At 35.7% G+C, this 26564-nt stretch overlaps 5 protein-coding genes and 1 long non-coding RNA gene across 8 annotated transcripts; 3 read left to right on the plus strand and 3 right to left on the minus strand.

Moving 5' to 3' along the window:
• Window positions 1–1433: 1433 nt before the first annotated feature.
• LOC106293692 lies at window positions 1434–2067 on the minus strand. The gene is made up of 2 exons (XM_013729356.1): window positions 1862–2067; window positions 1434–1774 (listed from the first exon to the last, which is right to left on the minus strand). Exons 1-2 carry the CDS (start codon window positions 1967–1969, stop codon window positions 1679–1681), a joined length of 204 nt encoding a protein of 67 aa, XP_013584810.1. The 5' UTR covers window positions 1970–2067; the 3' UTR covers window positions 1434–1678.
• A 978-nt stretch (window positions 2068–3045) lies between these two features.
• Window positions 3046–7597, minus strand: LOC106343347 (carbon catabolite repressor protein 4 homolog 3). 2 transcript variants are annotated; one of them, XM_013782526.1, is made up of 14 exons: window positions 7371–7597; window positions 5755–6151; window positions 5363–5532; window positions 5208–5273; window positions 4982–5034; window positions 4806–4887; window positions 4627–4713; window positions 4292–4384; window positions 4181–4213; window positions 3981–4093; window positions 3710–3821; window positions 3532–3617; window positions 3369–3453; window positions 3046–3283 (listed from the first exon to the last, which is right to left on the minus strand). In XM_013782526.1, exons 2-14 carry the CDS (start codon window positions 6065–6067, stop codon window positions 3224–3226), a joined length of 1353 nt encoding a protein of 450 aa, XP_013637980.1. In that variant the 5' UTR covers window positions 6068–6151; window positions 7371–7597; the 3' UTR covers window positions 3046–3223. The 2 variants fall into 2 exon arrangements, with proteins under 2 accessions (XP_013637980.1, XP_013637981.1); XM_013782527.1 differs by having other exon boundaries at window positions 5755–6122; window positions 7371–7448.
• LOC106343348 lies at window positions 6630–8116 on the plus strand. The gene is made up of 2 exons (XM_013782528.1): window positions 6630–7678; window positions 7816–8116. The coding sequence occupies exons 1-2, from the start codon at window positions 7385–7387 to the stop codon at window positions 7834–7836; spliced, it is 315 nt and encodes a 104-aa protein (XP_013637982.1). The 5' UTR covers window positions 6630–7384; the 3' UTR covers window positions 7837–8116.
• Window positions 8117–9039: 923 nt separating this feature from the next.
• On the minus strand, window positions 9040–13056 carry LOC106295329. 2 transcript variants are annotated; one of them, XM_013731203.1, is made up of 3 exons: window positions 11219–13056; window positions 10418–11146; window positions 9040–10291 (listed from the first exon to the last, which is right to left on the minus strand). In XM_013731203.1, exon 1 carries the CDS (start codon window positions 12723–12725, stop codon window positions 11670–11672), a length of 1056 nt encoding a protein of 351 aa, XP_013586657.1. In that variant the 5' UTR covers window positions 12726–13056; the 3' UTR covers window positions 9040–10291; window positions 10418–11146; window positions 11219–11669. The 2 variants fall into 2 exon arrangements, with proteins under 2 accessions (XP_013586657.1, XP_013586656.1); XM_013731202.1 differs by having other exon boundaries at window positions 10418–13056.
• Window positions 13057–13129: 73 nt separating this feature from the next.
• LOC106295328 (protein ASPARTIC PROTEASE IN GUARD CELL 1-like) lies at window positions 13130–14876 on the plus strand. Its single transcript, XM_013731201.1, has 2 exons — window positions 13130–13931; window positions 14050–14876. The coding sequence occupies exons 1-2, from the start codon at window positions 13175–13177 to the stop codon at window positions 14766–14768; spliced, it is 1476 nt and encodes a 491-aa protein (XP_013586655.1). The 5' UTR covers window positions 13130–13174; the 3' UTR covers window positions 14769–14876.
• A 7914-nt stretch (window positions 14877–22790) lies between these two features.
• Window positions 22791–23866, plus strand: LOC106343573. The gene is made up of 4 exons (XR_001269982.1): window positions 22791–22916; window positions 23074–23586; window positions 23682–23725; window positions 23830–23866. It is a non-coding gene; the product is annotated as an uncharacterized LOC106343573 (long non-coding RNA).
• The last annotated feature ends 2698 nt before the right edge of the window (window positions 23867–26564 follow it).

The following is a 26564-nucleotide window of genomic DNA, read 5'->3' on the forward strand; positions in this document are numbered from 1 at the left end:
TTTTTATCTTTGAGTCTCATAAGGGATAAACCCTATATAACTCCTTGTAGTTGGCGATTTTTGCCTCAAGTCTTTTATGAATAATTTTGCCTTTGCAAACCGAAAACCCTAAGTCTTTTTCTGTGAGAAACAAGAGAGAGCAGCCGAGTCTTATCAAGCTTCAACCACCAAGCTTGTGGCGATTCTTCACCTCCATTCCATCCATCGATTTGCCTTGAGAGAGATATACATCCAGCAAGCCAAATCCCATAGCTATCCACCGTCCTCCACTGTTCTTGTTGAGAGAGATACACATCCAGCAACAAGGATCCATCTTCCATATTTCTATCCTTCTCTAGTTCTGTTTCAGTTGCATCATATAGTTCTAGATTTTTCCATTTAATATAAAAACCCATAAAAAGTCATATTTGCTTATGTTCTTCATTCATCATTTAGTTTTTCTTCTGTTATCATTTTGATTCATAAAAACTCATAAAAATAACTCTCTTTCGTTTCAGGAACCAGATCGGCCATCTCCCTCTCCATCGCGTCCGTCTAGCCGCTCCCGAGGCCATTCGTTCGTCCTGTCCAGTCCGAGCTCTTGAACCTCAGTCAGGCCATCCGTGTAGTTTGAATCCCAGCCTGCAACAATATGAGAGTGTCAGTGGTTTCATTTTCCATAAAAAGTGGGAAATCACATGGGAGAGTTTTATATATTTTCCAACGTAGGAAGTGAAATGTCGAATCCATCACATCTTTCTCATACTCAGTGAGAAAGTAAACAAACCAAATTAGGATTCTTTATAATGCACGAAAGGGCAATGTGTAGGGGATGCACCGTGCACGTGAAGTCCATGCAGACAAGACAGCCCTTGCCGGTTGATTGTTACCTATTTCTTTTCTTTCGAAAATACTAAATACAACCTTAATTTGTGAAACAATGACTTTGGTTTTTCGACATTGTTTTCCTATTTACTTCGTTCTATTTGCGGTCCATAAAGTAGTTATATATGTAAGGACATATACTCACTGGCTTTATGTTTTTTTTCACTTCCCAACTTACTAGCTTTAGTCACATTTTTCTTCTTTTTTTAAAAAAATAGAGGGTTTCATTTTTATAGGTTTTTGCTTTTTGAAATCTATAGTGATGGTGGGTTAGAATTTCATTGATCTTCGTTTGGATTAGTGGACAATCATCAAGAGTAGTTTTATATTTGCCTGAAATCTTTACACTTGAAGGTATATCCAACCATACGCTTGAAAACCTCTCTAATTAAATTTTGGCATAGTAACGAACTGAAAAACAGACGTTTTATATATAACACATCAAGCGACTCTTGTTAGAAGATTTTCGTTATGGAGTAGAAACAGTCATAGAAGATTATAGATTTGGATGGACCAACTACAGTATTCCTATGTAATAATAGTTCGTACATTTCACTTCAGTTTAAGACTTTATTCTTTAGAAGAAAAACCACTGAAACCCTTACAAAACACAAGGACATATAGTATCGCTGTTTATCTGGTCCATCATGGTTCGTATAGATACTTTAAACCGAAGCCAATAAAACTTTCTCAAACCCCCAACCAAACCAAACCGAAAATTACAGCAACAGAAAAAGAGTAAAAAGGAGAAAACGAGAAAGAATCTCGTTTGGGCATTTCGTCGAACACTTTGAGTGCATACTCCCAGGCAAAGCTAAGCTGAATCTCCGCTGATGTGACCGAGATTCTCTTCTTCTTGTCTCTTCTTCATGTCCTTTTCGTATTGCCTTAACGCTTCCTCCATCTTCATCTGCGTAAAACCCAGAAGTTTCAAGAAGAAAAACAAATGCAAAAAACCAGTAAAGCGTAAAGTCGAGCACAAGAAGAAGAAACAGACCTTGTAGCTAACTTCGACGCGGTGCATTACGTAAAATCCGAGAGTCCCACCGAGAAGTGTTCCAGCTATGATCCGTGCGTAAGCCCACGTCATCGAGCTCAACGCCATTTCCTCGCTTTCTTCTTTTCCTTCCTCTGATTACAGTATGCAACAACACTGTATGATCTCGTTTTCATTTACATGAACCAGATAAAAGAACGGTACCGGGTGGTTCAATTCTATCTTATGGTTTGTTTTTATTTTGTATGTCGCAAATAACTTCGGTTCGATTCAGTTCAGAACCAGAATAATTAATTAATTAAGAAATAAATAAAATATATTGGTCTAAATCAAATAAACAGAGAAAAAGATTGTCCTGGTTTATTTTACATTCAATTATTGACCGCGGTTATTACGGTACGCTTGTACTTATTTATACTATTAAAGCAGGATCTTATTTTAAAAAATTTGGATGCTGTCCTTAAATTTTCATTATATTTACATTTAATGTCATTTTTTTTTCACTCATAAATAAAATTAATTTTAATAAATGAATTTACAAAAAAACATGATGAATATGAGTTTCCTTATAAATCATAGGTATTATATTAAATTATCTAATATTTAGCCAATTTAAAAGATTGCAATCTTTCAATTTAATACTTAACAAAAACGATTTTATAAATAGCATATATATAATCATATTTAATTTTAAATTTATTGAATATTCTCAAATCTAGGTTATAAATTATTGTGAATAATTATTTGATTTCGTTTGATCTATGTGGAGGCCGGTTCACTTTGACAATGTAAATTTTCACGTGTATTAATTTTTTTACTAACTTTTTTTATGGTTTTTAACTAAATTTACATTATTTTGAACTCAATAAGCATGACAGCCGTAGATATTAGGATTTTTATACATAAACTACATTGATTTAATTTTCTATTCTTTTCAAAATAAAAAAATCTAAACATTGTTTTCAATTTTTAGAAATGAAATAAACATTTCTTAAGAAAAATACAATACAAGTATATTTTTCTAAAAATTAAATGATTTTGGTCACTTAAAATAAATCCAAACCGGTCTAAATAGATGATCAATACAATTTCATGAATCTAAATAGATAATATTATTGAAAACTTAAAAGTAAATGGGTTCAAACGGTCCAGACGTATACGTTTTCGTCGAAAAATGAGACGGATTTAAATAAGGTGAATCTACAATTTCATCATTTTTAACAAAGCATTTGATAAATTTTTATTATATTTTACAAAGTATAATATCCCGCGCTTTTAAAGCGCGGGTCAAAATCTAGTAAATCTATTATATCATAAACAAATATGTAAACCGTAAGCAATCTAAGCTGATTTCAGAAGTCATCAACCATTCGGTTCAAAGAAAAATTCAGAAACCAATGCCAAGTGATCGCTACCCAACTCCTGCAAAACCAAAGACGAACAAGACTACATCATTAGGCCATTGTATTAGTAGTAACAAAACCATCGAGTTAGTAACAAAACTTACTTGACAAGGAAGGCCTCTGGTTCTGCAGAGGACATCAATGGGAAGTGTATCAAGAACTCTTGCAGGTGCAATACCATCTGAATACCTGAATCAGACACACATGTATGTTGCAAGTTAATCCATCCGGCAGCTATTATATTTGGTTTATTTATAAATGTTATACCAGAGGTAATCAACCGTTCCAAGAAATTTGGAGTGGTACGAGGTTGCTAGAGGTTCACCAATAGAGTCCCTTGTATTTGTTGAACCCTGGCGTGTACCATGACCATGGTCAATAAAGACTGTTTTATCTCACTATTTCTTGTCATGTATAGACAGTAAAGCTTTGTGTGTGCTATTACCTTAACTGAGGCGTATGAGCTATGGAGTTTCAACGGATGCACAGCCCAGTACGAGTTCTCTTGCCCGGTCGCGAGACGGATCTCTTCGTTGCTCCAAGAGCTACTTGAGCATCTGAAACCAATGAGTACCAAAAACTGTTTAAACACTTAATATACGTAATTATGAGACAGAGACCTCATTTCAAGTGAACACAATGGATATTTCACAAGGCAGACACCAAACAACCATTAACTACAGAACTTGATAAAATCTTTAAGAAAATGAGCTTACATGTTTATGGAAGTTATTGGATTACTAGGTTTGCCTCCTGCCTCGAGAACTTGGTTAGGAAGACGATTTCTCTGGCCAGACAGCTCCCTTTTGTCTTGTTTCATGATATTCAGCTGTACGATAGATACATTGTCAGACCAAAGAAACCATAACCGGGCTTATTAGTAGGTAAACTGAAGCAAGACTGTAGATGTGCTTACTTCAGAGGACGCCAAGAAGTTGTACAATGGACTCTGCTTGTGATTAGATAACATCAAGCAATGAGATAAACAAATACGAAACTGAAAGCGTTTATCCGAAAATGTAAGTACCTGGGGTAAGCTATTGTAATCTCCGCCTAGAACAATAGGAATATCACCCCATTTCGTAGAGAGCAGGTGAGCCTTTGTGCAGAGCGAACGGATCTATCAATCAAGATTCAAGAAACAAACCATATATAGAAACTCAGGTTAACAACACTTAAAATGTGAACGCATGCTAGTTTAACATCTCTTGACTGGGATTCCAAACTAGTTTTAAGAAAAAAACCATGCAAAAGAAACATCTCTTGGCGACTTCAAGCCACAAGGACCAATCAACAGTTTGTAAACTTCATGAATGTCAATTGTTCTGTAGTTCATTTACCAATTGAATAGTGGACACCTACCTGACCCAGCTTCACATCTCCTCTATTTGGATTATAAAGCACATGAATGTTACCCACCAGTATCTTTCTTGACATAGACTTCCTCAGCTAACGGAAACACCAAAAAAAACTAGATCAATCACCTAAGCATATACATAAAAAAAAAAAAAATCTTTAAAACAATAAGAAAGAATTGCTACCTCGAGAACAGAAAGTTGTGCAACGTTATCACGCATACCAAACTGGCTAAACTCAATGTTTTCCCTCTCCAAAACCCGAAACCTTTGTCAAAAAAAAACACACACACACAACTTATCAGAACCGAGTTTGTTTTCTTCACAGTGAAACAGATTGAGTCAAGGCAATCTTTGCTTACCTGTCAGCCTTCCAAAAGATTGCGCATCCATCAACGTTATCTCCAGTTCGCCGCTGCCATTGCAAAGCTTATATTTGTAGTCCTTCTAAAGAAACAAATTTTTTGCTGAGGCTTCAGATGCATAAAATGGTAAGCGTAACCAACCATCGATGTTTTTACTTCTCATGCCACCCTCAACAAACGTAAATCTCATGGATATGGTATATAAGAGGCAATACAAGCAAACCTTGTAGGAGCCAGCATATCCAGCTTTCTCCATCATGCTGAATAGATCGAAATACTTGTCTACTTCCTACAAGGATCCGCATCAAAAGCAGAACATGAGTGTCTTAACCAAGATAACTCCTCCTTGTCAAGAGAAAGAAGGAAAGTTTATGTTACCTGCATACAGATTATGTCTGGTCTGAGACGAATGAGTTCCTCGCATATCAACCTTTTGCGGTAACCCCACTTGAGGTAAGGAAACGAGACGTTGGAGTACAAATCTTTGTGATACGATGAGTTTCTATCTCCCAGTATGTTGTATGACACGACAGTGAATCTTTCTGAATCTATGTTTACCACACAAATACACAAGTCAAGAACAAAGGGTTCTCCCCTGTTTCACATACTTCATGTGAAAACGTACATGGTCCAACAAAAAAAAATCTAACTAAACGTTTGGAATCTCGAGAACGAAAAGCTAAACCGTTCCCAAGGCTTGGTGTCTCAGTTCATGAATATTTTAATATATATAGCACTGATGAATACGAATAAGATCATCATACTCCTACCTTCGGACACGGTAGAGGTATCTGAATCAATCCAGTCACGAGCAATCCGTGAAGTTGGCATTTGATCGGCATGTCGACGCCGAGGAAGAGGATTGTACCATCGACGGCTGTACGAGCGGTTTGACGAATCTTTATGATCGGACGGTTCAGATGTGGAGGAGCAGGACACGAGGAAGCTCGCATCGCCAGAGGATGGAAAAGAGAGAGATGACGACGATAAATGAGAGCGGTGAAATCCAGACGAAAGGTGACCACCAAAGGAGATTCGAGAAGCTCCGGTTGGCCGTGACCAAGAACAACCCACGCAACGCATTTTTGGTTTTGGTGGAGAGAAATTGAAAACCACACACTAGCAACCGCTTGGCGCCCTACGGATAATATCTTTTATTCCACGTTTCTTGTCAAAAACAAACAAAGACATACCGTTTTATTTTACTCTCTTCACTAAGCCCACTATCAGGCCCAAATAAATATTATTCAACTGGTTTAATCAAAAAAGTAAAAGAGACTCTGGAGATCAAAATAATCAAAATATTTTATTAAAAAAATAAATACGCATTTATACCCTTAGAATTAACAAATCTAAACATTAGGGTATAGAGTTAAAGGATGGAGATTTGAAATTAAGTTTTAAAATTTTATAAAATAAAAAATAAATATTAAAATTTTGAAAATAAAAATTTGAAAAATAGATTTTAAAAGTATTTCGAATTACAAAAAGAAAATTTGAAAAAAAAAATCAAAAAATAATTATAAAAAATTCGAATTTGAAAACATATAATCTGAAATTATAAAAAAATTATTTTTATTTGTATTTATATATCTAGGATATTAAGATCTTTTTACCTATTAAATAAAATATTTTGGTCATTTTTCTTCTTAAGGTTTATTTTTGTGATAAAATTTTGAAAATAGTTTATTTAAGATAATCGCTCAAAATAAATCATTGGAGATTTTTTTCAAATATTTCGTAAATTTACATCAAAGAAGTTATACATCATAATCATTCAACCAAACGTGAAGAAAATTTGGGGAAAAAAAAAGAAGAAGAAGATAATAACAAGAATATAACCAAACCTAATCAGTTGACAACTTAAATGTACTTCTAAAATTTACCACAACCTATTCAAACTTTGCTTATAATATTACACCCAAGAACAAAAAACTTGCTTATAATATGACACTACCAAACGGTGAGACAAAAAAAAAATGGTAGATGAATACTAATTTCTTTGTATTTTGCGACAATACGGTGCGACAAAACTAAACAAATCAATATTGTGTTTGTATTTTATGTCTAGAATAATGATTTTTTCAAGTCTCTTCTCTTTCACCGTTAATATCATAACCAGTCTCTCCTAGCTTTAAAACTTTAGTTTAACCCATCAACGATAAACCAGCCTCGTTACCAAAGATACAAACTTTAAACTGAATGAGTCTCAAAGCTCTGAACTTTGATCAATGACACCAATTTTTTGTCACCCCAAACTACAAAGATCAACACTTTTTTCATGAGCAGATCATCATTAGAGCAAAACTCAATCTCAGCAATCAATTCATTGCTTTTAAGAAACTAAAAAAAAAAATTTGAATAAAGACCAGAGAGGAAGACATACAAGTGTTAGCTGAGATGGATCTTGTTGTTGATGACGGTGCTGAACCAATCCAGCAACAGAGAAAGAAGCAAGGAGAAGCCATATCGAGAATTGAAGAAGAGAAATTGGGGATCAGAGACTTACGCTTCGGCATCAACGTTACTCAACGACGGGAGGCGACAGTGGAGCACGGGATTGGGAAGAGAGGGAAGCCGCGAGGGCCTCCTCCATCTGCAATGCAATCGGAAAGCGTAGTCGGAATCGGCGATTCAAGAACACTGTGCGTCTCTCTCCTCCACACACTCATGTTTCGACAGGTGTCTCATAAGGTACGTTCCAGACGTGCCTTCCGTGTTTTGTATTTTTCATTTTTTTTAATCACAAAAATGCTAAGACACATGCGGTGGAAACTGCGATAATGATGCTCTAAAGCACCCATGTATCCTGTTCGTTTCATAACCGCTAGACGCAGCGTCATCGGCAATAAATTAGCCTTTCATTACGGCAACCCAACACCGGTGAAGGTTCCGAGCTTACTTATTTTCCAGACGCAGCGGCAATCGATGATGGGTGAAAGAGACGCAGGAATTAATGGCGTCACCGGCGCTTCACTTTTTGTGTCTCCGTAAGAGACGCTGAGATTAATGGCGTCACCGTTTTTAATTTTTTGTGCCTCCGTACTTTATTTTTTTAGACGCAGCAGCAGCATTCGGCGTCTACCAAAAGAACATGGTAGACGTTTCTTTTTTGCAATCCCCTAAACTATATTTGCGAAGTGATTTTGCCACATGTACTCTATACATTTAATTTCACAAAACAAATATGACATGGCTACTGAAATTGATGACATGATTTCCGAAAAAATATGACATGGATAATTTCATTTAATGTTAATTTATATTTTTGTCAAACTTATTAGAATATGATAATAATTTATATATTACATTTAATATTGATATTTCTTTTTGTTAAACTTTTTTAAAATATGGTAATATCTCATACATCATCTATAAAATAAATATATTCATATATAACATTTCAAATTTTGAAATATTATTACTTTTGTATAATTATACAATTTGTATTACTAAAGCTTTCAAAAATTTCTATAATTTTTTTTAAAAATTAAATATCTAATCGTAAGATCATTAGGTTTTTATATATCTACAAATTTTATAAATATTGTTTAGGCTAAATTTTTGATAATTATATAATTTTATATCATTTTTATTAGTTTTATACAAATTGATTTAATATATATGAAATCTATATTAAATATTAGTAAGAAAATAGTAAAATCTATAATATTTAATAAAATTTAATTTTAAATATAAGTTAGATTTAAAAAATTCATTACTGCACATGGTGCAGGAAGACACCTAGTCTCCTTGAAAACTCTAGTATTATTTCGTCTTTCATTATAAGTTCTTAAAGTTTTACGTATACAATAATTTTTATTTAACAGTATGGTAAACTATTAACATTTAACCACATCAATTATGGCGTCACTCTCTCCGCAACTATTATTTATTTTTCTTAGGGAAGACGATCTATTTCCCCACGAGTAGTATCATATAGCACCAAATGTCTCTGGAACTATTGCCTCGTTCCATTTGTCCCCGAATAAAAAGTTCGAATCCTATTTCCACACCAATCTTGGTTTTGTCACGATTTTGTTAACCGATAGTGAAACCACGGTTTTGGACGCCAAACCAAACAAAATTAAACCAGAAACTTAAATAAAACCCGACCAAACCTAAACTCGGACCAGAACTAAAACCCGACCCGACCTTACACAAACTTAAGGAGACCCGATTAAACGAAAAAAACCCCAATTCGAATTGAAATAATAACCCTAAAACCCTCCTCTGTGTTTGAAGATTTGAGAGAACAATGTCAGGGGATTCGAGTAACACATCTGGAGCATCGACTGGAGTGAGTTCTTCTCGTCGCAGGGTGGAGTGGTCAACGGAATTTCGAAGAGATGCTGGTGTGGTGAAGAAATTCTTCCTCTGATGTCAAAATCTGACAAAAATCCTTACCGAAGGTATTTTCGTTGTGCTTTCGCTGTAAGAAAGAAGGTGAGTTGTCTCTCATTAGCTGTGTTGTTTATTGTTGTGCTGTTTGAATTAGGTTCATTAATAAGTTGTATTGTTTTCTGTCATCGATTTTAATAAGGTTTGTTGTTTTTTTAGCTTGAGAATGATAATCATATTTTTAAATGGACTGATGAGGCATTGATAAATGAGGTTGAAAAACTTGAATTCAAAAATGCAAGACTTGAAGAAGAGTTGAGAGAGATGAGAAGAAGTGAGATCTTGTTGGGTGAGAGAGTTCAAATGAAAGTGGAGAAAGAGCTGTTTGATAAGGTGGAAGAAGTGTTGGCTGAAGCTAAAGGTAGCATGAAGAAATTGATGTTATCAGCTGTCGTTGGAGGTGTGGTGTTGGTTGGTATCATGGAGCTTTGTCTCAAATCATGGTGAATGTGATAAGAAGAAAATGGTTAAGTTTAGTTATGCTTGTTGTGTTTTAGTAATGTTGTTATGTAACCCACAATGAAAGACTGTTTTTATTGTTAAATGACTATGTTTTTCAATGCTAAATGACATGTTTTTCAATGTTTAATGACTTGGTTTTAAGACATTATGTTGAAAAAAAGAGGCATTAGACATAAAAAGGATAAATGTCATTGGTTTTGAACAAAAGAAATGTTAAAATAGACACCAAAAGCCGACAATTGTCTAGAAAAAAGGATAACAACCGCATTCCGAGATAACTCAAACATAAAACTAAAAGCCAAATGCTAAAGACCATCAGCACATGTCTTCATAGCCGTGCAAAACATGACAACCAGATGCTGCTGAAGAAGCAGGTGAAGCAACTTGCTGAGATGCAGCTGGAGAAGCAACTTGAGAAGGAACCCGAGGAGGACCATGAGAAGCCTGCAAAAACAGAAGTCACATTAGTCGATTTACAAAGGTGATTTTGATTCTCCACAAATCCCACAAACATGATAACAACTAACAGCACTAATGTTCTAAATATCAAGAATCAAAAACAGAACAAACCTGTTGCTTTGTGTGAAACCTTGAGTTGTGATTCAGTTCTCCACAAATCCCACAATGCATAATACGTTTCTTGTTCTTTGGGGCTTTCTTTGTGGGTGATTCATTGACTCCTTTCTTCCTTTTCTTATCTGCTTTGGTAATCTTCTTTCGGCCAGGTTGAGGCGGTTCAGGAGGAATATGAACATCAGGAGCAGACGTTTTAGGCCAGAACTCAGCACCTCGCACAAGGATAAGACCAACTCTGTAGTTTCTTCGCCATGTAGATGTGCGAAACCACTGACACACATAATTTTCAGGGGCTAATTTCTTTTGCAGCATCACTCCATAAGCATGCTCGCAAGGAATGCCACAGATTTTGAACTTCATGCATGTGCTCGCAAGGAGGAATATGAACATCAGGAGCAGACGTTTTAGGCCAGAACTCAGCACCTCGCACAAGGATAAGACCATCTCTGTAGTTTCTTCGCCATGTAGATGTGCGAAACCACTGACACACATAATTTTCAGGGGCTAATTTCTTTTGCAGCATCACTCCATAAGCATGCTCGCAAGGAATGCCACAGATTTCGAACTTCATGCATGTGCAAGTCCTCCTCTCCAAGCTAACACGGTAAGTGCATGAACTCAACTTTACTTCATACATCCCATTTGTACTTCTAGTAACCTTGCACAACGATGCATTTTTATGCTCAGCCTTAAGAAAGTCTGTAACATATGGTGTACATATACCTGAAATACAAACAAAAAATGATCAAGAAACATGTATTAAAACCGAGTATAAATAGAATATGAGTAACATACCTTTGTGGGCAAGAGAGATGACTGATCTCTTTGCAATACGAGCCATTGCCAATCTACGAATGCCATCTAGCATTGGCACAAAAGCAAATTCCCTAGCCTTAGAAATTGTGTTGTTGAAAGACTCTGTAGAATTATTTTCTACATCTTCGCAGTAGTTACCAGCTTGTAGAAGGCTCTACACCATGTCCTAGGCTTACTCTTCTGAACATCATCAAACACACCAGCATCATAGCATAAAATCCTATCTAAACGTTGTTCGAACTCAGCCTCGTTATAGCTCCATGCCAAATGCCATATCAATGACTTCATCTCCTTTCTACTAGCATGATTCTTCTTCAGATTACCATAGATATGGCGTACACACATTCTATGTTCAATCTGTGGTAGCTCAGTCTGAATAGCACTTATCAATCCCTAAAAAACATCAAACCAGCAACATCAAAACTCATCCTTAACATACAGACAAAAGCACATAAAGACTATCCACTACCTTTTGTCGATCTGACACCATTATGTAACCAAGTCCCTGATTCAATCCCAAGTCATGTTTGAGCTTTCTCACAAACCATAACCAGTTTTCTATGTTTTCGACTTGAACAGCCCCCCATGCTATTGGATATATAGCATTATCTGCGTCTCTTCCTAATGCAACAAGAAGCTGTCCCTTGACTTTGTGCTTTAAGAAGCATCCATCGACTCCTATCAGTTGCCTACATGACTGTTTCCATGTCCTTCTGATGTTATCAAAGCAAATAAATATCCTGTTGAACTCTTCCTGACCAGTTTCGTTAGTCACAGTCTCAATCTCCACAGTAGAATCCGGGTTTGAATGGACCAACTCAGCAGCATAATCTCTTAGCCGGGCAAACATATGATCATTCTCGAACTCAATCCACTTTAGTGCCTTCTTTCTTGCAGCTTGAAACTGAGGCCTAGATACCGTAAACCCCCATTTTTCATGAACCAATTCTTCAATCTTCATGGGCATGTAGTATTCTGGTTCCTCTCTAATCTTATCAACAAAAAGCCTTGCAATCTGAGGAACTTTTAACATCTCACATTCACCATTTGGAATACATGAATGCTCCTCTATGAAGACTCTAACTTTCCAAACATTATCCTTAGGAAGAGTGGACGCATACACTTTCCATTCACATCCTTCACCACCAACACATATGAACCCAATCTTATCCTTATCATATCTGTACTGCTTGATATTTCGGCCTGTATTCAGAGCATAATCGAGCACAGAGTCCTTGAAAGCCACACCATTCAAGAAACGTTGCCCCTTGTAAAGTACTCCAGCACCGCGTTTCACAGGGACATTTTCCTTCGCCTTCCTGCGAGGTTCATTTTCCTCATTCTCATCCTCATCCCCACTGGAGGGACACTCGTCGTGGCGTACAGGAGGCTCGTCGACGAAGTCTTCCAGTACCTGCTCGATCTCATTTTCTTCGCTCTCAACTGTTTCTTCATCAAATTCCTCACCGTTCACTTCATTAGCCATGGAAAATCTTCTCTTTCTCTTTCTCTGTTCTCTCTGATTATTTTGATTTAGGGTTACGTTTGATAAAGAAAGGGATTTTGGTCGGATTTATTCAAGTAATCGGGTCTTAGTCGGATCTAATTTCGGTTTATTAACGTAACATGACCAGACATTGGTTTAATCTGGCTTTTTATGGTTAACTCATTCACATACGAACAGTAACCCAATGTCTAACCAGCCATATGGGGAATGAAGATTCGAACTTTGTAATCGGGGACATATAAATTTTTAATTCTAGTTTGTGTGGAAATAGGATTCGAACTTTTTACTCGGGGACAAATGGAACGAGACAATAGTTCCGGAGACATTTGGTGCTATATGATACTACTCGTGGGGAAATAGATCGTCTACCCTTTTTCTTATAAGTAAAACATTCATCCTCTTCCACTTGACTCACTATCTTTCCCACAATGGCTTCCGCAAGATTTTTATCTCTCCTCCCCATCGTCACTCTCTCTCTTCTCCTCACCACGACCGATGCTTCCTCTCGCTCCCTACCAACATCACACGAAACGACCGTACTCGACGTCGTTTCATCTCTCCAGCAAACACAACACATCCTCTCAATCGACCCGACTCGTTCCTCACTCACCACCACCACCGCCGCAAAAGAATCCATCCCTGTCTTTCTCAACTCCTCTTCTCCACTCTCTCTAGAGCTCCACTCCCGAGACACCCTCGTCGCGTCACAGCACAAAAACTACAAGAGCCTAGTACTGAGTCGACTCGAGCGAGACTCATCCCGAGTCGCCTCAATCATCGCCAAAGTCAAACTCGCCGTCGAGGGCGCCGACAGCGAGACCCATTACCAACCTGAGGAGCTCACGACACCTGTCATCTCCGGAGCTAGCCAAGGAAGCGGCGAGTACTTCTCCCGGCTCGGCGTCGGAACTCCGGCGAAGGAGATGTACATGGTGCTCGACACCGGAAGCGACATAAACTGGATCCAGTGCAAGCCTTGCTCCTCCTGCTATCAACAATCCGACCCGATATTCGACCCGAGTTCATCCTCCACGTACAAGTCCCTCACTTGCTCCGCTCCACAGTGCGCTTCTCTAAGAGCCTCGGCTTGCCGCTCAGACAAGTGTCTCTACCAAGTTCGTTACGGCGACGGGTCTTTCACCGTCGGTGAATACGCAACCGATACGGTGACGTTTGGAAGCTCAGGTATTAGATAATATACTCCGGTTTAGTTAAATGTTATGAGTTGGTTTAGCTTCCCTTTACTAAACCAATATAACAAACTGAATAATCAAGAACTAAATTTCATTACATTCAATATCAGGTAAAGTAGACAACGTTGCTTTGGGGTGTGGTCGTGATAACGAGGGACTCTTCACCGGAGCAGCCGGTTTACTCGGTTTAGGCGGTGGAGCTTTGTCGATGACGAGTCAGATCAAAGCGAAGTCTTTCTCTTACTGCCTCGTTGACCGCGACTCGGGGAAGTCGTCGAGTCTTGATTTCAACTCGGTGCAAGTCGGCGCCGGAGACGCGACGGCGCCGATCCTCCGTAACAGCAAGATCGACACTTTCTACTACGTCGGGTTCACTGGGTTCAGCGTCGGTGGTCAGCAAGTCTCGATCCCTTCGTCGGCGTTCGCCGTCGACGCTTCGGGAACCGGAGGAGTGATCTTGGACTGTGGAACCGCCGTGACTCGGCTCCAGACTCAGGCCTATAACTCGCTTCGCGACGCGTTCGTGAAACTCACGGCGAATCTCAAAAGAGGAACGTCGAGCATCTCTCTGTTCGACACGTGCTACGACTTCTCGTCTCTCTCCACCGTGAAGGTCCCGACGGTGGCGTTTCACTTCACCGGTGGAAAGACTCTTAATTTGCCGGCGAAGAATTACTTGATCCCTATTGATGATGCGGGGACGTTCTGCTTCGCTTTTGCTCCGACGTCGTCTTCGTTGTCGATCATCGGGAACGTGCAGCAGCAAGGGACACGCATCACTTACGATCTAGCGAATCATCTTATCGGGTTGTCAGCTAATAAGTGCTAAAGTGGATGATTAGTAGTTTTACAGATATATCAGTAAAACCCTTTAGTTCTTCGTTTTTTAATGAAAAAATAAAATCTGAAGTGTGGAGTATTTTCTTCTTCTAATTAATCAGAAGTTATTTATTGATCAATATAAATTCAAAAATTACAGAATTGTGTTTTGTTTTTAGTTTTTGTTTGATACTAAGAACAAGTGTGAAAATGCATCTCAAAAGGTCTTCAAAAGCCTTTCGGTGTGAATATATTTAGATCGCTGTCTGAATCTTCCGAGTGTTCAAAAATCAATCAAGGTGAATGTGAAGTTTATATTCGACTCAGATGTGAAAAGTTAGGTTGAAAAATACTTCTCCGTTTCGTTAAATTAGATGTTTAGAAAAAAAATTATTTCATAAATATAGACATTTTGTATTTTCTATTAAAAAAATTGTGATTTTCAATAAAATTAAGAACATTTTCAAATTTTGATCACAAAAATAGAACACAAAAAAAAAATAGCCAAAATATTTCATTTAATAGGTAAAAAGACTTTAATACCTTAGATATATAAAAAACAAATAAAAATAAATAAATAAAAATAAATAAATTATTTTTTATAGTTTTAGATTATATGTTTTTAAATTCGAACATTTTTATACTTTTTGAAACTATTTTAAAATTTTTTATTTTTTATTTTCAAATTTTTAATATTTATTTGTCATTTTATAAAATTTTAAATTTCAATCTCAAATCTCCATCCATAACTCTAAATCCTAAGGTTTTGATTAATTAACTATATGGTTATAAGTGTATATTTACTTCTTTAATGAAATATTTTGGTCATTTTGATCCTTAGAGTCTATATTTGAGACAGAAACATTTTTAGTGCTATCATAGAGTATTTTCTTAAAATTAATTGATTTTAATGAATTATTATTGATTAAAAATTATTGAAAATTGAAAATTACAGAAAACGATATATTTATTATAATGATTTAATGTGTTTTATTAATATGTGTGAAAACACTAAAAAAATACTCCCTCCGTTCCTAAAAGATGTATGTTCTGGAAAAAAAATTTGTTTCAAAAAGATACATTTTTTACCTTTTCAATGTATGATTTTTTGAAAAATTTGTGAGTTTCAAAAAAATTAATGGTGTTTATTGAATTTTTATTGGCTAAAAATTATGAAAAATTGTTATTCACAAAAAACAATGCATATTTAATGAATTTTCTTAATATATGTGAAAAATCTAGAATATACATTTTTTTAAAACAGAGGGAGTATATCATTGTGAAACATGGAATACATAATAATTACTTGTTTACCTGGACATGTGAGCGAGTCCGATTACCCATCTACTCAACAGAATTGATTATAAATAATCAGACACAATCACTTATTTGTATTGAAAGAAGAAGATATATTTCCAATTTGTTCACGTTAATTCCGGAAGAAATTGAACAAATAACGTTGGAAAACCATGTCGTTATGTGCGTAAAGCTTATACATGCACAAAGCCACGTCTTGGAACCTGGAAGGAAGGATAGACGAGGGTGGACTTTTAAGGTTTACTTAGCTTAGTTATTTTAGCAACTTCCGAGTAAAATCATGTGCATAGGAAGTCACGGGGTGATTTACTTGGACCGTTTATATTTTCGTCATTAGAACATTTCAGTGTAAAACTCTATTTTTTATTCAAGGTTGAGTAATTTTATAACGAAATAAGTTTTACTTTAATTTTATTTTATTTTAGAATAAAAATACAAAAATATAAATATTATTCTATTTATAAAGTAAATTTATTTTTACTCCATGTAGAAATAGAGTGAAGTTAGAGCAATGTGAATGTAAAGTTTACATTGGAGCATTCCAATGTAATTTTTTTTCGAAATAAAGAAATTCTATAGCGAAATTAGTTTTGTTTTAGTTATAGTTCATTATAGAGTAAAAATAGAATAGTGGACAAATATAAAAGTTATTTTTATTTATGTAAATTCTTTGTTATTACATTATGAAGTAGAAATAGAGTAAGGTCAGAGATTGTTTATTCTAACTACATTTTTAAAAAGTAAATATGAAATTAGGTTGAAGATGCTCTTAAAGTCATTTTCTTTGATTTTTCTTTTTATCGTATCCTAATTTGTTTTATATGAGTGATACATATCACTATACGCTTTTGTGGATGATATATAGTATGTGTATACAGAAAACCATAAAGTTTTAACAACTTCAAGAAAATGCCATATCGTATTTGAAGTCAAGTTGAACAGGTGACGGCAGAACATTCTTATCGAAAAAACTAAAAAAACTATTTTTTTGTTTCAACTTTCAATCAATCTTTTGGGGAATTTCAGAATTTCCGATATATATTTTTGTTTATTTCTGATAGCGATGATAGAAATGCCTAATATTCCAAAACCTAGCGACACGTTACACTGACTCGATCGTAATGAATCCTTATAATAATATATTACGTTTCAAATGAGAAAGGGGATTGGAATCCTAAAGAAGCTGGCTGCGCTGCAGTACATGTTAGAATGGAAGTAAGATGACATTTCAAATCACGATTCTTTCTTATTTAAACTCTATTGCTAATGAAATTTTCATGCTAAACGTCATAATGTTCTTGTAAAATATATACCACATCGATGTTTCAGTCAACAGAACGGTTTTGAAAAAGAATACAAATACATGGACGTCACGGCGGTAAGGGTGATAGAGATGTGAGATAAGAATCACGACTTATTCTTATTCTTGCGTTCACACCCTGAGTTCACCGACCAATAAAATTGTGTTATTTCATATTTCATATTTTTTTAAAAAGAAAATAAAATATTGTCAAATTATATTATCTTTTTAAAATTAAAAAATAAAAAGAAATAAATAAAAAATAATAATAATTACAAAAAAAATATTTTTAACGTCGTCAGCAAAACATTAAACCTAAATCCTAATCCCTAAACCATAAATCCTAAACCTTAAACCTTTGGGTAAACCCTAAACCCTAGGATAAATCTTAAACTCTAAATCAAAATCACTAAACACAAAAACACTCAAGGGTTTAAGATTTAGAGTTTAGAGTTTTAGGGTTCAGTGTTTTATTTAGACAAAAACACTCAAGGGTTTAAGATTTAGAGTTTAGAGTTTTAGGGTTCAGTGTTTTATTTAGACAAAAACACTCAAGGGTTTAAGATTTAGAGTTTAGAGTTTTAGGGTTCAGTGTTTTATTTAGACAAAAACACTCAAGGGTTTAAGATTTAGAGTTTAGAGTTTTAGGGTTCAGTGTTTTATTTAGACAAAAACACTCAAGGGTTTAAGATTTAGAGTTTAGAGTTTTAGGGTTCAGTGTTTTATTTAGACAAAAACACTCAAGGGTTTAAGATTTAGAGTTTAGAGTTTTAGGGTTCAGTGTTTTATTTAGACAAAAACACTCAAGGGTTTAAGATTTAGAGTTTAGAGTTTTAGGGTTCAGTGTTTTATTTAGACAAAAACACTCAAGGGTTTAAGATTTAGAGTTTAGAGTTTTAGGGTTCAGTGTTTTATTTAGAGTTTAGGATTTATCCAAGAGTTTAGGGTTTACCCAAGGGTTTAGAATTTACCCAAGGGTTTAGGGTTTACCCAAGGGTTTAGGATTTAAGGTTTAGGGATTAGGATTTAGGGTTTAGTGTTTTGCTGACGACGTTAAATTTTTTTTTTAATTTTTTTCTGTAGCTGCTATTTTTTTTAACTTTTTTTAAAAAAAATATAATATAATTTGATAATATTTTGTTTATTTTTTAAAAGATATCGAATTTGAAATAATGAAATTCTACGTGGCTTGACCGAATAATAACTCTGAGAATCACATGCAAAAGTGGCCCGCCATTTCATTATATATTGCTTCTTTTGGACACTGCCATATGAATGCTGTCTACGCAATTTCTGTCTTTACGATTACAAATAATCATATTCTACGGCATAACTTCCTTCACCAATAATTAACATTATTTATAAGCGTGAAATGGCTAGGAAATTTGGAATAATGATATTATTTTTCATGAACTTATTTCATTGTCATAAATTTTCAATAACACAACTTTTTTCCCCAAACCTCTGATATATTAAAACTGTAATAACATAACAAGATTCGATGAAAGCAGGCTTTTTACAAAGATGAACTGAATGTTCGAGGTATGATCCGCTTAAATCAGATTTGTGTCTTTAATTTTTTAAATAACTGTTGATTGCATAGAAGTGATGTATTACCAAATCTAAGCGACGTGATTAGCCAAAAGGGACAGGGAAGTAAAGAAGCACCGTACACTCGTGGACCCATTAGAATCTGTTTGTCGGCAAGATTACTAGTTTCACATTAGATTGCGTTCACGTGGACTGAATACATGACGCCAAATATCACGACGAACAATAATACTTTTTCGGGTACACTACAAATGTACCTAACATGCAAATTGCAATTATCCTTTAAGAAAAATGTACATATAGTTTTGTGATAACAAAGCAAACGATTCGTTTTGATATATATATTCCTTTTGAACGTTTTCCCTTAATTAATTGTTGATTTAATGATATTACTCATAATTTTTAAAATGATATTTTTACATAAACAACGGTCGCTCCCTATTTTCCACATGACTACTACGGTCACTTCCTAATTTTCACCACAAATTCTGCGATTTTGTGGTGATAATTGAGTTGTGACATATAAAGCTTTACCTCACAGCATGAGCTACGCGGAAGAAATGTTCTCGATGCTCTCTATAAAGGAGGACATGTAAAAACTTAATGAAACCTCAAATTAGTATCCATTAAAAAACGAAATAGATAAAATTATGATTAACTGACATATACTCAATCTGTTCCATGAAGATTGTGGCTTTAAATTTTTTTATTGTTTCACAAAGATGTTATTTTGTGTCTTTGGCGAAACTCCGTAGCTTATTTACTTAATTTTCTTATATTAATTAAGATACTAGGATAAGATTTGCGCCTTGCGCATGGTGAGTTTATTTGTATATATTATCGATAATTTTCTTTATATTTGATCATATTATTTATACATATACAATATTCTTTTTATTGTTATTATATAATTTTTTTCCGATGGACCGGATCAATTTTTAATAAAAATTGAGGAACTAAACTATAATTAATATATCATGGATTAATCGAATTGGACATTAAACAAATTATGACACAAAAACCTTATTTTTTCCACCGCACACATTCTTGAAAATGTGAATATTATTATTTCTACAGTTGAATTATTTTGGCATTTATCTTCCATATAGTTTTGAAAAATTTCAGATTAACCATCAAATTGATACATGTCATTTTAATGTTTTTAGTCGTATGCTTAAGGAAAACTTACATTTTTGTAATTTAAAGTCATTTTAAAAAATTCAAAATATAACATATATTCAAAAATCTAATTTTTTATTATATGGTTAATGTGATTGTTTAATTTTTTTAATAATATAAAATTAAACAAAAATGAAGAAGGATGCAAAAATTGTTATCAAATCTTTATTATTCATAGTCATTAATTGCCATATATATGTTAATCATATTAGGTAATTCTGTAACTTTTATTTAAAGAAAGAATACATTCTTCTTATATTTTGGGTTAATATAATGTTCTCTAGTAATTGGATTTGGACCAACATTTTTTTCAATTGATTCTTAACCTACCACGTAAGCTAAATTGTCATCCTAATTAAGCGACACCTAAGCATAGTCTATTTTTAATTAGTACAAACTTAAGGTTACAACTTTTTTAAATGATCCTCAATTAATATATAGGAGATTTACTACATACTTTAATAATTCTTTTTTTGGTTATTTTGTATTAAAGTGAGATTATTTTGGTAATGTAGTTTTATTTCAAAAGTGTGTGAAAATTCTAAAACAACAATCTTTGTTAAACAGAGTGGTAAAAAGAATCTGACAATACTAAAAGCATGATATCAAGTCCTCTAAGCGCGTCCACGTCTGCTGAAAAAATCAACCTACCATAAATCATCCTTTTGCCACATCATCGTCGAAGCCGGTCTTTCAAGGATCCGAAGCGTAATTTTTTTTTTCCTTCTCCGACTATCCCACTTTGTCGTCACCGATCAAATTATGCACTTCAGTTACAGTAACCTACGATTCATCAATCTATTACAATTTTAAGTCATCTTAAATGGTTTCGTTACATCTACCCTTATATCTCCTTATATATAAAATGCTCCATCTGATCTTCAATCAACCCTAATTGAAAAACTTCATTGAAGAAGCTACAACTACTTCCATGAAATCCACCGGTGAGTCTTCCGTCACTACCAGCATGTCTACAGTCGCCACGGCGACCAGCCGAATCTGGACTCCATTTTCGGTTAGTCAATTTTTGGGAGACCAGAAACTTAGCTAAAGACCGGACTTAGAGCTCCTCCTCATCCATGAACAGGTATGAATACTTATCCCCAAATTTTCTTCCCTCGTATTCTATACATGTCTCTCTAACACTGATTGGTTCCTGAAGGGGACTGTGCTGCAAGGATTTGTCTCCTCTAATTGTGACGTTACTTGCCTCATCTCAAAGCAAGGACAACCTACAGACTTCTGAATTTTTACGCTACCAATAACAACGAGATTATGGAGTTGCCGATAAGAGTTTAACAGTTTCTTTCTCGCACAACTCTGTTCTCACTGTCATCGACGCCATCCGCCTCTCTATTGTTATTGACGCAGACAGGTTCAGGTTCCACACACATGAAAATTTCTAAGCTAATTGTGGTCTCAGGGATGACCTCTACGGTAATCAGTCTAATTTAAATAATCTTCTCCATCTTTATTTTCACATTCAACTACTAATCTTCCTGAACAATGTGGTAGATGTTGTTGGTCACTTGAGCTGGTAAATAGCCAGTCTCTGATTGACTTTCCTGTCCTTGACGAAGTGGAGATAGCAACCACACGTCATTTTTTTGGTTCATTTGCAATCAAAAGAGTATGTGTTTCCTGTATTTAGAATGACTGACGCCTCTGTACTGCAATTAAACTCTCTACCGTACAGACCATTTGAATTAACCTGTTTTATATAAACTTTTTCAGTGGTCATGTTATGAAGATGTATCTTTGGGACTAGGCTTCAAAAGACTTCTACAAAACAGTGAAAAACTCCCATCGTGTTTTTAGTGACGAAAGTAAACCCAAAACGTCTTGCAGGTAATTTTTTGTTCATTTAGCATAACCAACTCACTGCTGGTAGTAATCATAACTTTTAATGTTTTGCCAAGCTGTTTTTCATCGGTTGCTATTATTATCCTTATTTAGTTTTCAAAACGTTTCTAATCCAATTGTAACATTTTTCTTGAAACGTGATATTTAAGATATTTTGTTTCGTCTCATGAACTCAAACCTGAGATAAGCGTATGTGTGCCAAATAGTGTGCTCTTCAAGAAACCACTAGGTCAATGTTATCAGGTTTATCACCATCACAAATTAGACTTTATTACCCAAAGCTAATAAAGTTGAGGTTGATGTCTAAGTAGAATTACATTGACTTTACGAATATATTGCCACTTGTGAAACATTTTCGCTGATATCTATTTTTTTAAGAGTTAACCAAAAACAACGAATTTAGTTCTCAGTTCAATGTACTTCTTGGCCCTGATTTAAGTTTGCCACCTTCTGGTTTCACCAGAAACCTTGATTTTATTAGCAACAAGGACGACATATCTTTTGCAAATGAGAGGGTTTCAGTCTTCAATAGACGCTGAAGAAGAGAGCAGACAGATTTTGAAGTTGCAGCGTAAAGTCATGCCCATGGCCAGGTACTACTTCTACAGTCCCAGTTGTATTATGTTAATAATGTCAAAGAATCTATTTGCATTATGGTATCTCACCAATGAGTTTTGATCTTCGACTGTCTGAATTCTCATATGTTATTGGTACATAACTATCACTGCGACTTGAAAGTTAGGTTACCATGGCATTTCTGACTTTGTTGGCCTGTTCTCATCATACAAAGGAACACAAAAGTAAAATTTAGTTTTGGAAGCCCTCCATTTTATTGGAAATTGTCTCCATCTTATTCAGTGTTTCCCAATTTGTTTATATTTTAAAATCAAAGTCCTACAACTGAAATTGACGTCTCACCCACTGGAAAATTGCTCAAGCAAATGATGTGTAATTGCTGTTTTTTTCTTTTAAAGCATAAGAATGTCTAAAGTTTTTTTTTTTTAATTTCTGGAAGATTTGATGCCTTTTTTTTAATATCTTCACCATCTTTTGATCTTTGCCATGGAAGTACTAAGAGCTATATCCTCATTTCTTTTGATTGCAGGCTTGCAGCTTAATCATCCCCAACATCGTTTAATGTTGATCAGAGTATTGTGTTGTTGTGATGGCTAAGCCTAGACATCATAGCTTTTCCAGAATTCTATGGAACTTGCATATGGAAACAACGAGATGTCCCTCAACTGTTTATGCCTGATTTATCAGGAAGCACGAGTGCTTCTATTTGACCTTCCAATCCTAATGCTTCAGAATTCAGATGCTAAGTTAGTGCTTAACTACTCCATACAAACAGGGGAGGCGTTTTATCTTGAGTTTATGCGTGATTGGGTTATATGATTATTTTCTTATATATGTTTTCTCTGTGGTTTTGAATTTCTTAGAGCTCATAAAAATCATGTTCTAATTCAGATATGACTCTCTTCTCTCTCTCTCTATTTGCAGCTACAACATCTAGCATCTGAGGAGAAGAAAAAGAAGAGCAAAGGGGATACCTTTCTTAGCATGTTCTTTGAATCTTCTTTATTTTCCAGATTTCACACATACATCGGGCATATCATATGTAAGCCTCTCCATCTCCTTTTAAAAATAGATATTTGTCTTCAAGCTTTCAATTGTACTGTCAGATAAAGTCATGTGAATTCTGTTTCGGCTCAGATATTTGGTGATGCAATTGGCAAAGGAAAACAAGTTGCTAAAACGTAAGCTACTTTGTGAATATGTTTGGTATTATCGTAGTATGCTTTATGTATCTGATCTGAAGTAATTTCTCACTTCACGATGTGTTGGGTTTTTCCCTCATTAGCCCAAGACCCAAGAAGCCCAAAAAGAAGAAGAAATATCTAGAGAAAAATGGAGAAGGATGAAGAAGTGTGTAGAAAAGGAAGTGTGTAGAAGATGAAGTGTGTAGAACTAACTTGTAGTCTCCACTTACTAGTATAAATAGGGGTGCTTAGCACCATTTGTAATCATCCAAGAATCAAGAAAAACAAAGAGAGAAAATATTTGTAAGAGAGAGTTTCCAAAAACAAAATCTTTGTAGTAAACCCTTTCCTAAATATTAAGAGTCTTCTTCTTAAATTTTCTAGTTGTCTAATACCATCTTCATCTCATCGATATTGGATAATTTTCCCAACAGCTGGTATCAGAGCAAGGTTACCGTTATCTTTGAAGAAGTGAAGATGGAGGCCACCGTTACCTTTGAAGGTGACATGTTCAAGCTCACGACGGACAACTTCTCTTATTGGAAACCGATGATGGAAGATCACCTTTATTGTAAGGATTTGCATGAGCCCATCATCATGAAGGATAAGCCGGAAGGAAAGGATGATAAAGCATGGGAGATTCTTAATAGAAAGGCGGTTGCCGTAATCCGTAAGTATGTCGACCGATCTCTTTTTGAACATGTCTCTACCTACACAAATGCTTTTGAATTATGGACAAAACTTGAATCCATGATTCAAAAGAAAACACCTCGAAACAAAGCTCTTCTTGTTCGACGGTTGGTAAAGTTGGAGTACAAGGATGGCCAGAGCATGATGGAGCACTTGAACAATTTCAAGGGGATTGTAAATCAGCTTAACAAAGTTGATATGAAGGTTGAAGACGAAATGCAAGCCCTTTTACTCCTCAGTTCACTGCCGGAGAGTTGGGACACACTAGTTGTCACTCTAAGCAATTCAGCACCGGAGGGAAAGCTTACCATGGACACCGTCACTGATAGCCTTCTAAACGAAGAAGTTCGCAGGAAGGAACGAGGTTCGAGTTCATATTCAGAAGCTAACATTGTTGATAGACGAGGTAGAGAAGAGACTCGTGGTCAAAACCGAAGCAGAGGACGAGACCAATCTCGAGGAAGATCCAAGTCACGTCCGAGAGTTACTTGCTATTACTGTGGCAAACAGGGTCACATGAAGTCGGAATGTCGGTTTTTCAAGAAAGACAAACAAGCTGGTAATATCAAACCAGACCGGTTCAATCCTACAAAGAAGCATGAAGAAAAGACTACCACCATTGTGGAAGACCAGAGCGAAGAATTATATCTCGTTGGAGAATGTAATCTTAGCTCTGATGATAGCTCATGGATCGTTGATTCTGGTGCTTCTTTTCACGTCACCCCTCATGGAAGCTTCTTCACAACCTATCAAAGTGGTGACTTTGGTAATGTTCAAATGGGAAATCAAGGAAGAAGCAAGATCATTGGAAAGGGGGATGTTATTCTTACATCAAACACTGGATGTAAGATAGTTCTCAAGGATGTGAGACATGTTCCCGACATGCGACTCAATCTCATATCAACCGGAAAGCTCGATGATGTCGGCTTGGACAGTCATTTTGGTGGTGGCAAATGGAAGTTAACCAAAGGAAGTTTGATCATGGCTCGAGGAAGAAAAGAAGGCTCTTTATATGTAACACAAGCCAAGCTTTGCAAGGAAGAAGTAAACGTTGCAAGTGATGACATCGATATATGGCACCGAAGACTCGGGCATATGAGTGAGAAAGGTTTAAGTATACTTTCTAGCAAGAAACTTCTTCCTGATATGAAAGGTATTTCTCTCTCACCATGTCATGATTGCTTAACCAGAAAAAACATAGGGTCGCTTTCCGAAGATCATCTACGCCTATGAGAAGAAAGCATATTCTTGATCTTGTGCATACTGACGTATGCTCCATGTCCGAGAAATCCAATGGAGGGGCATCATATTTCGTCACCTTTATTGATGACCATTCAAGGAAGGTATGGGTATACCTTTTGAAGTCAAAAGATCAAGTTCTTGATGCTTTCAAGGAGTTTGTAGCCCAAGCAGAGCGAAGTACGGGTCAAAAACTCAAGTGTGTTCGATCTGACAATGGTGGAGAGTACCGAGGTCCCTTTGAAGCGTTTTGCAAAGCTCATGGAATCAGGATGGAGAAGACACCACCAAAGACGCCACAACTGAACGGGCTAGCTGAAAGAATGAATCGAACGATCACAGAAAGAGTTCGGTGCATGCTCTCTCACGCTAAACTACCCAAACCATTTTGGGGAGAAGCCATAAAGACTGCAGTGGACGTCATAAATCTTACACCATCAGTCCCTTTGGAAGGCGATGTCCCGGAGGAAGTTTGGTCGGGTAAGAAGGTCTCTTACAACCATTTGAAGGTGTTCGGTTGCAGAACGTTTGTCCATATACCTAAGGATGAACGAGCCAAGCTAGACTCTAAGACTAAAGAGTGCATTTATCTTGGATCACCAAAAGACGAATTCGGCTATCGGCTTTGGGATCCGGTTAACAGAAAAGTTATCCGGAGCAGAGATGTTGTTTTCTTCGAAGATCAAACAATCGAAGACATCAACAAATCAAAGAAACCAAAGCTAAGGGTTGTAAGGAATGAAGATTCTCATAAGCCTCAAGATCATGAACAAGTGATTGGAGATGAGGGTGAAGGGGATCCTATCATGGATCAGAATGGTGATGAAGGTGAAGAAGAAGTTCAAGTGGAGCCAGAGGAAGAACATGAGCCAAGAAGGTCTGGAAGAGAGACAAGACCATCTGTAAG

This window comes from Brassica oleracea, chromosome C5 (genome assembly GCF_000695525.1).
Source record: "Brassica oleracea var. oleracea cultivar TO1000 chromosome C5, BOL, whole genome shotgun sequence".
NCBI classification, from domain to species: domain Eukaryota; kingdom Viridiplantae; phylum Streptophyta; class Magnoliopsida; order Brassicales; family Brassicaceae; genus Brassica; species Brassica oleracea.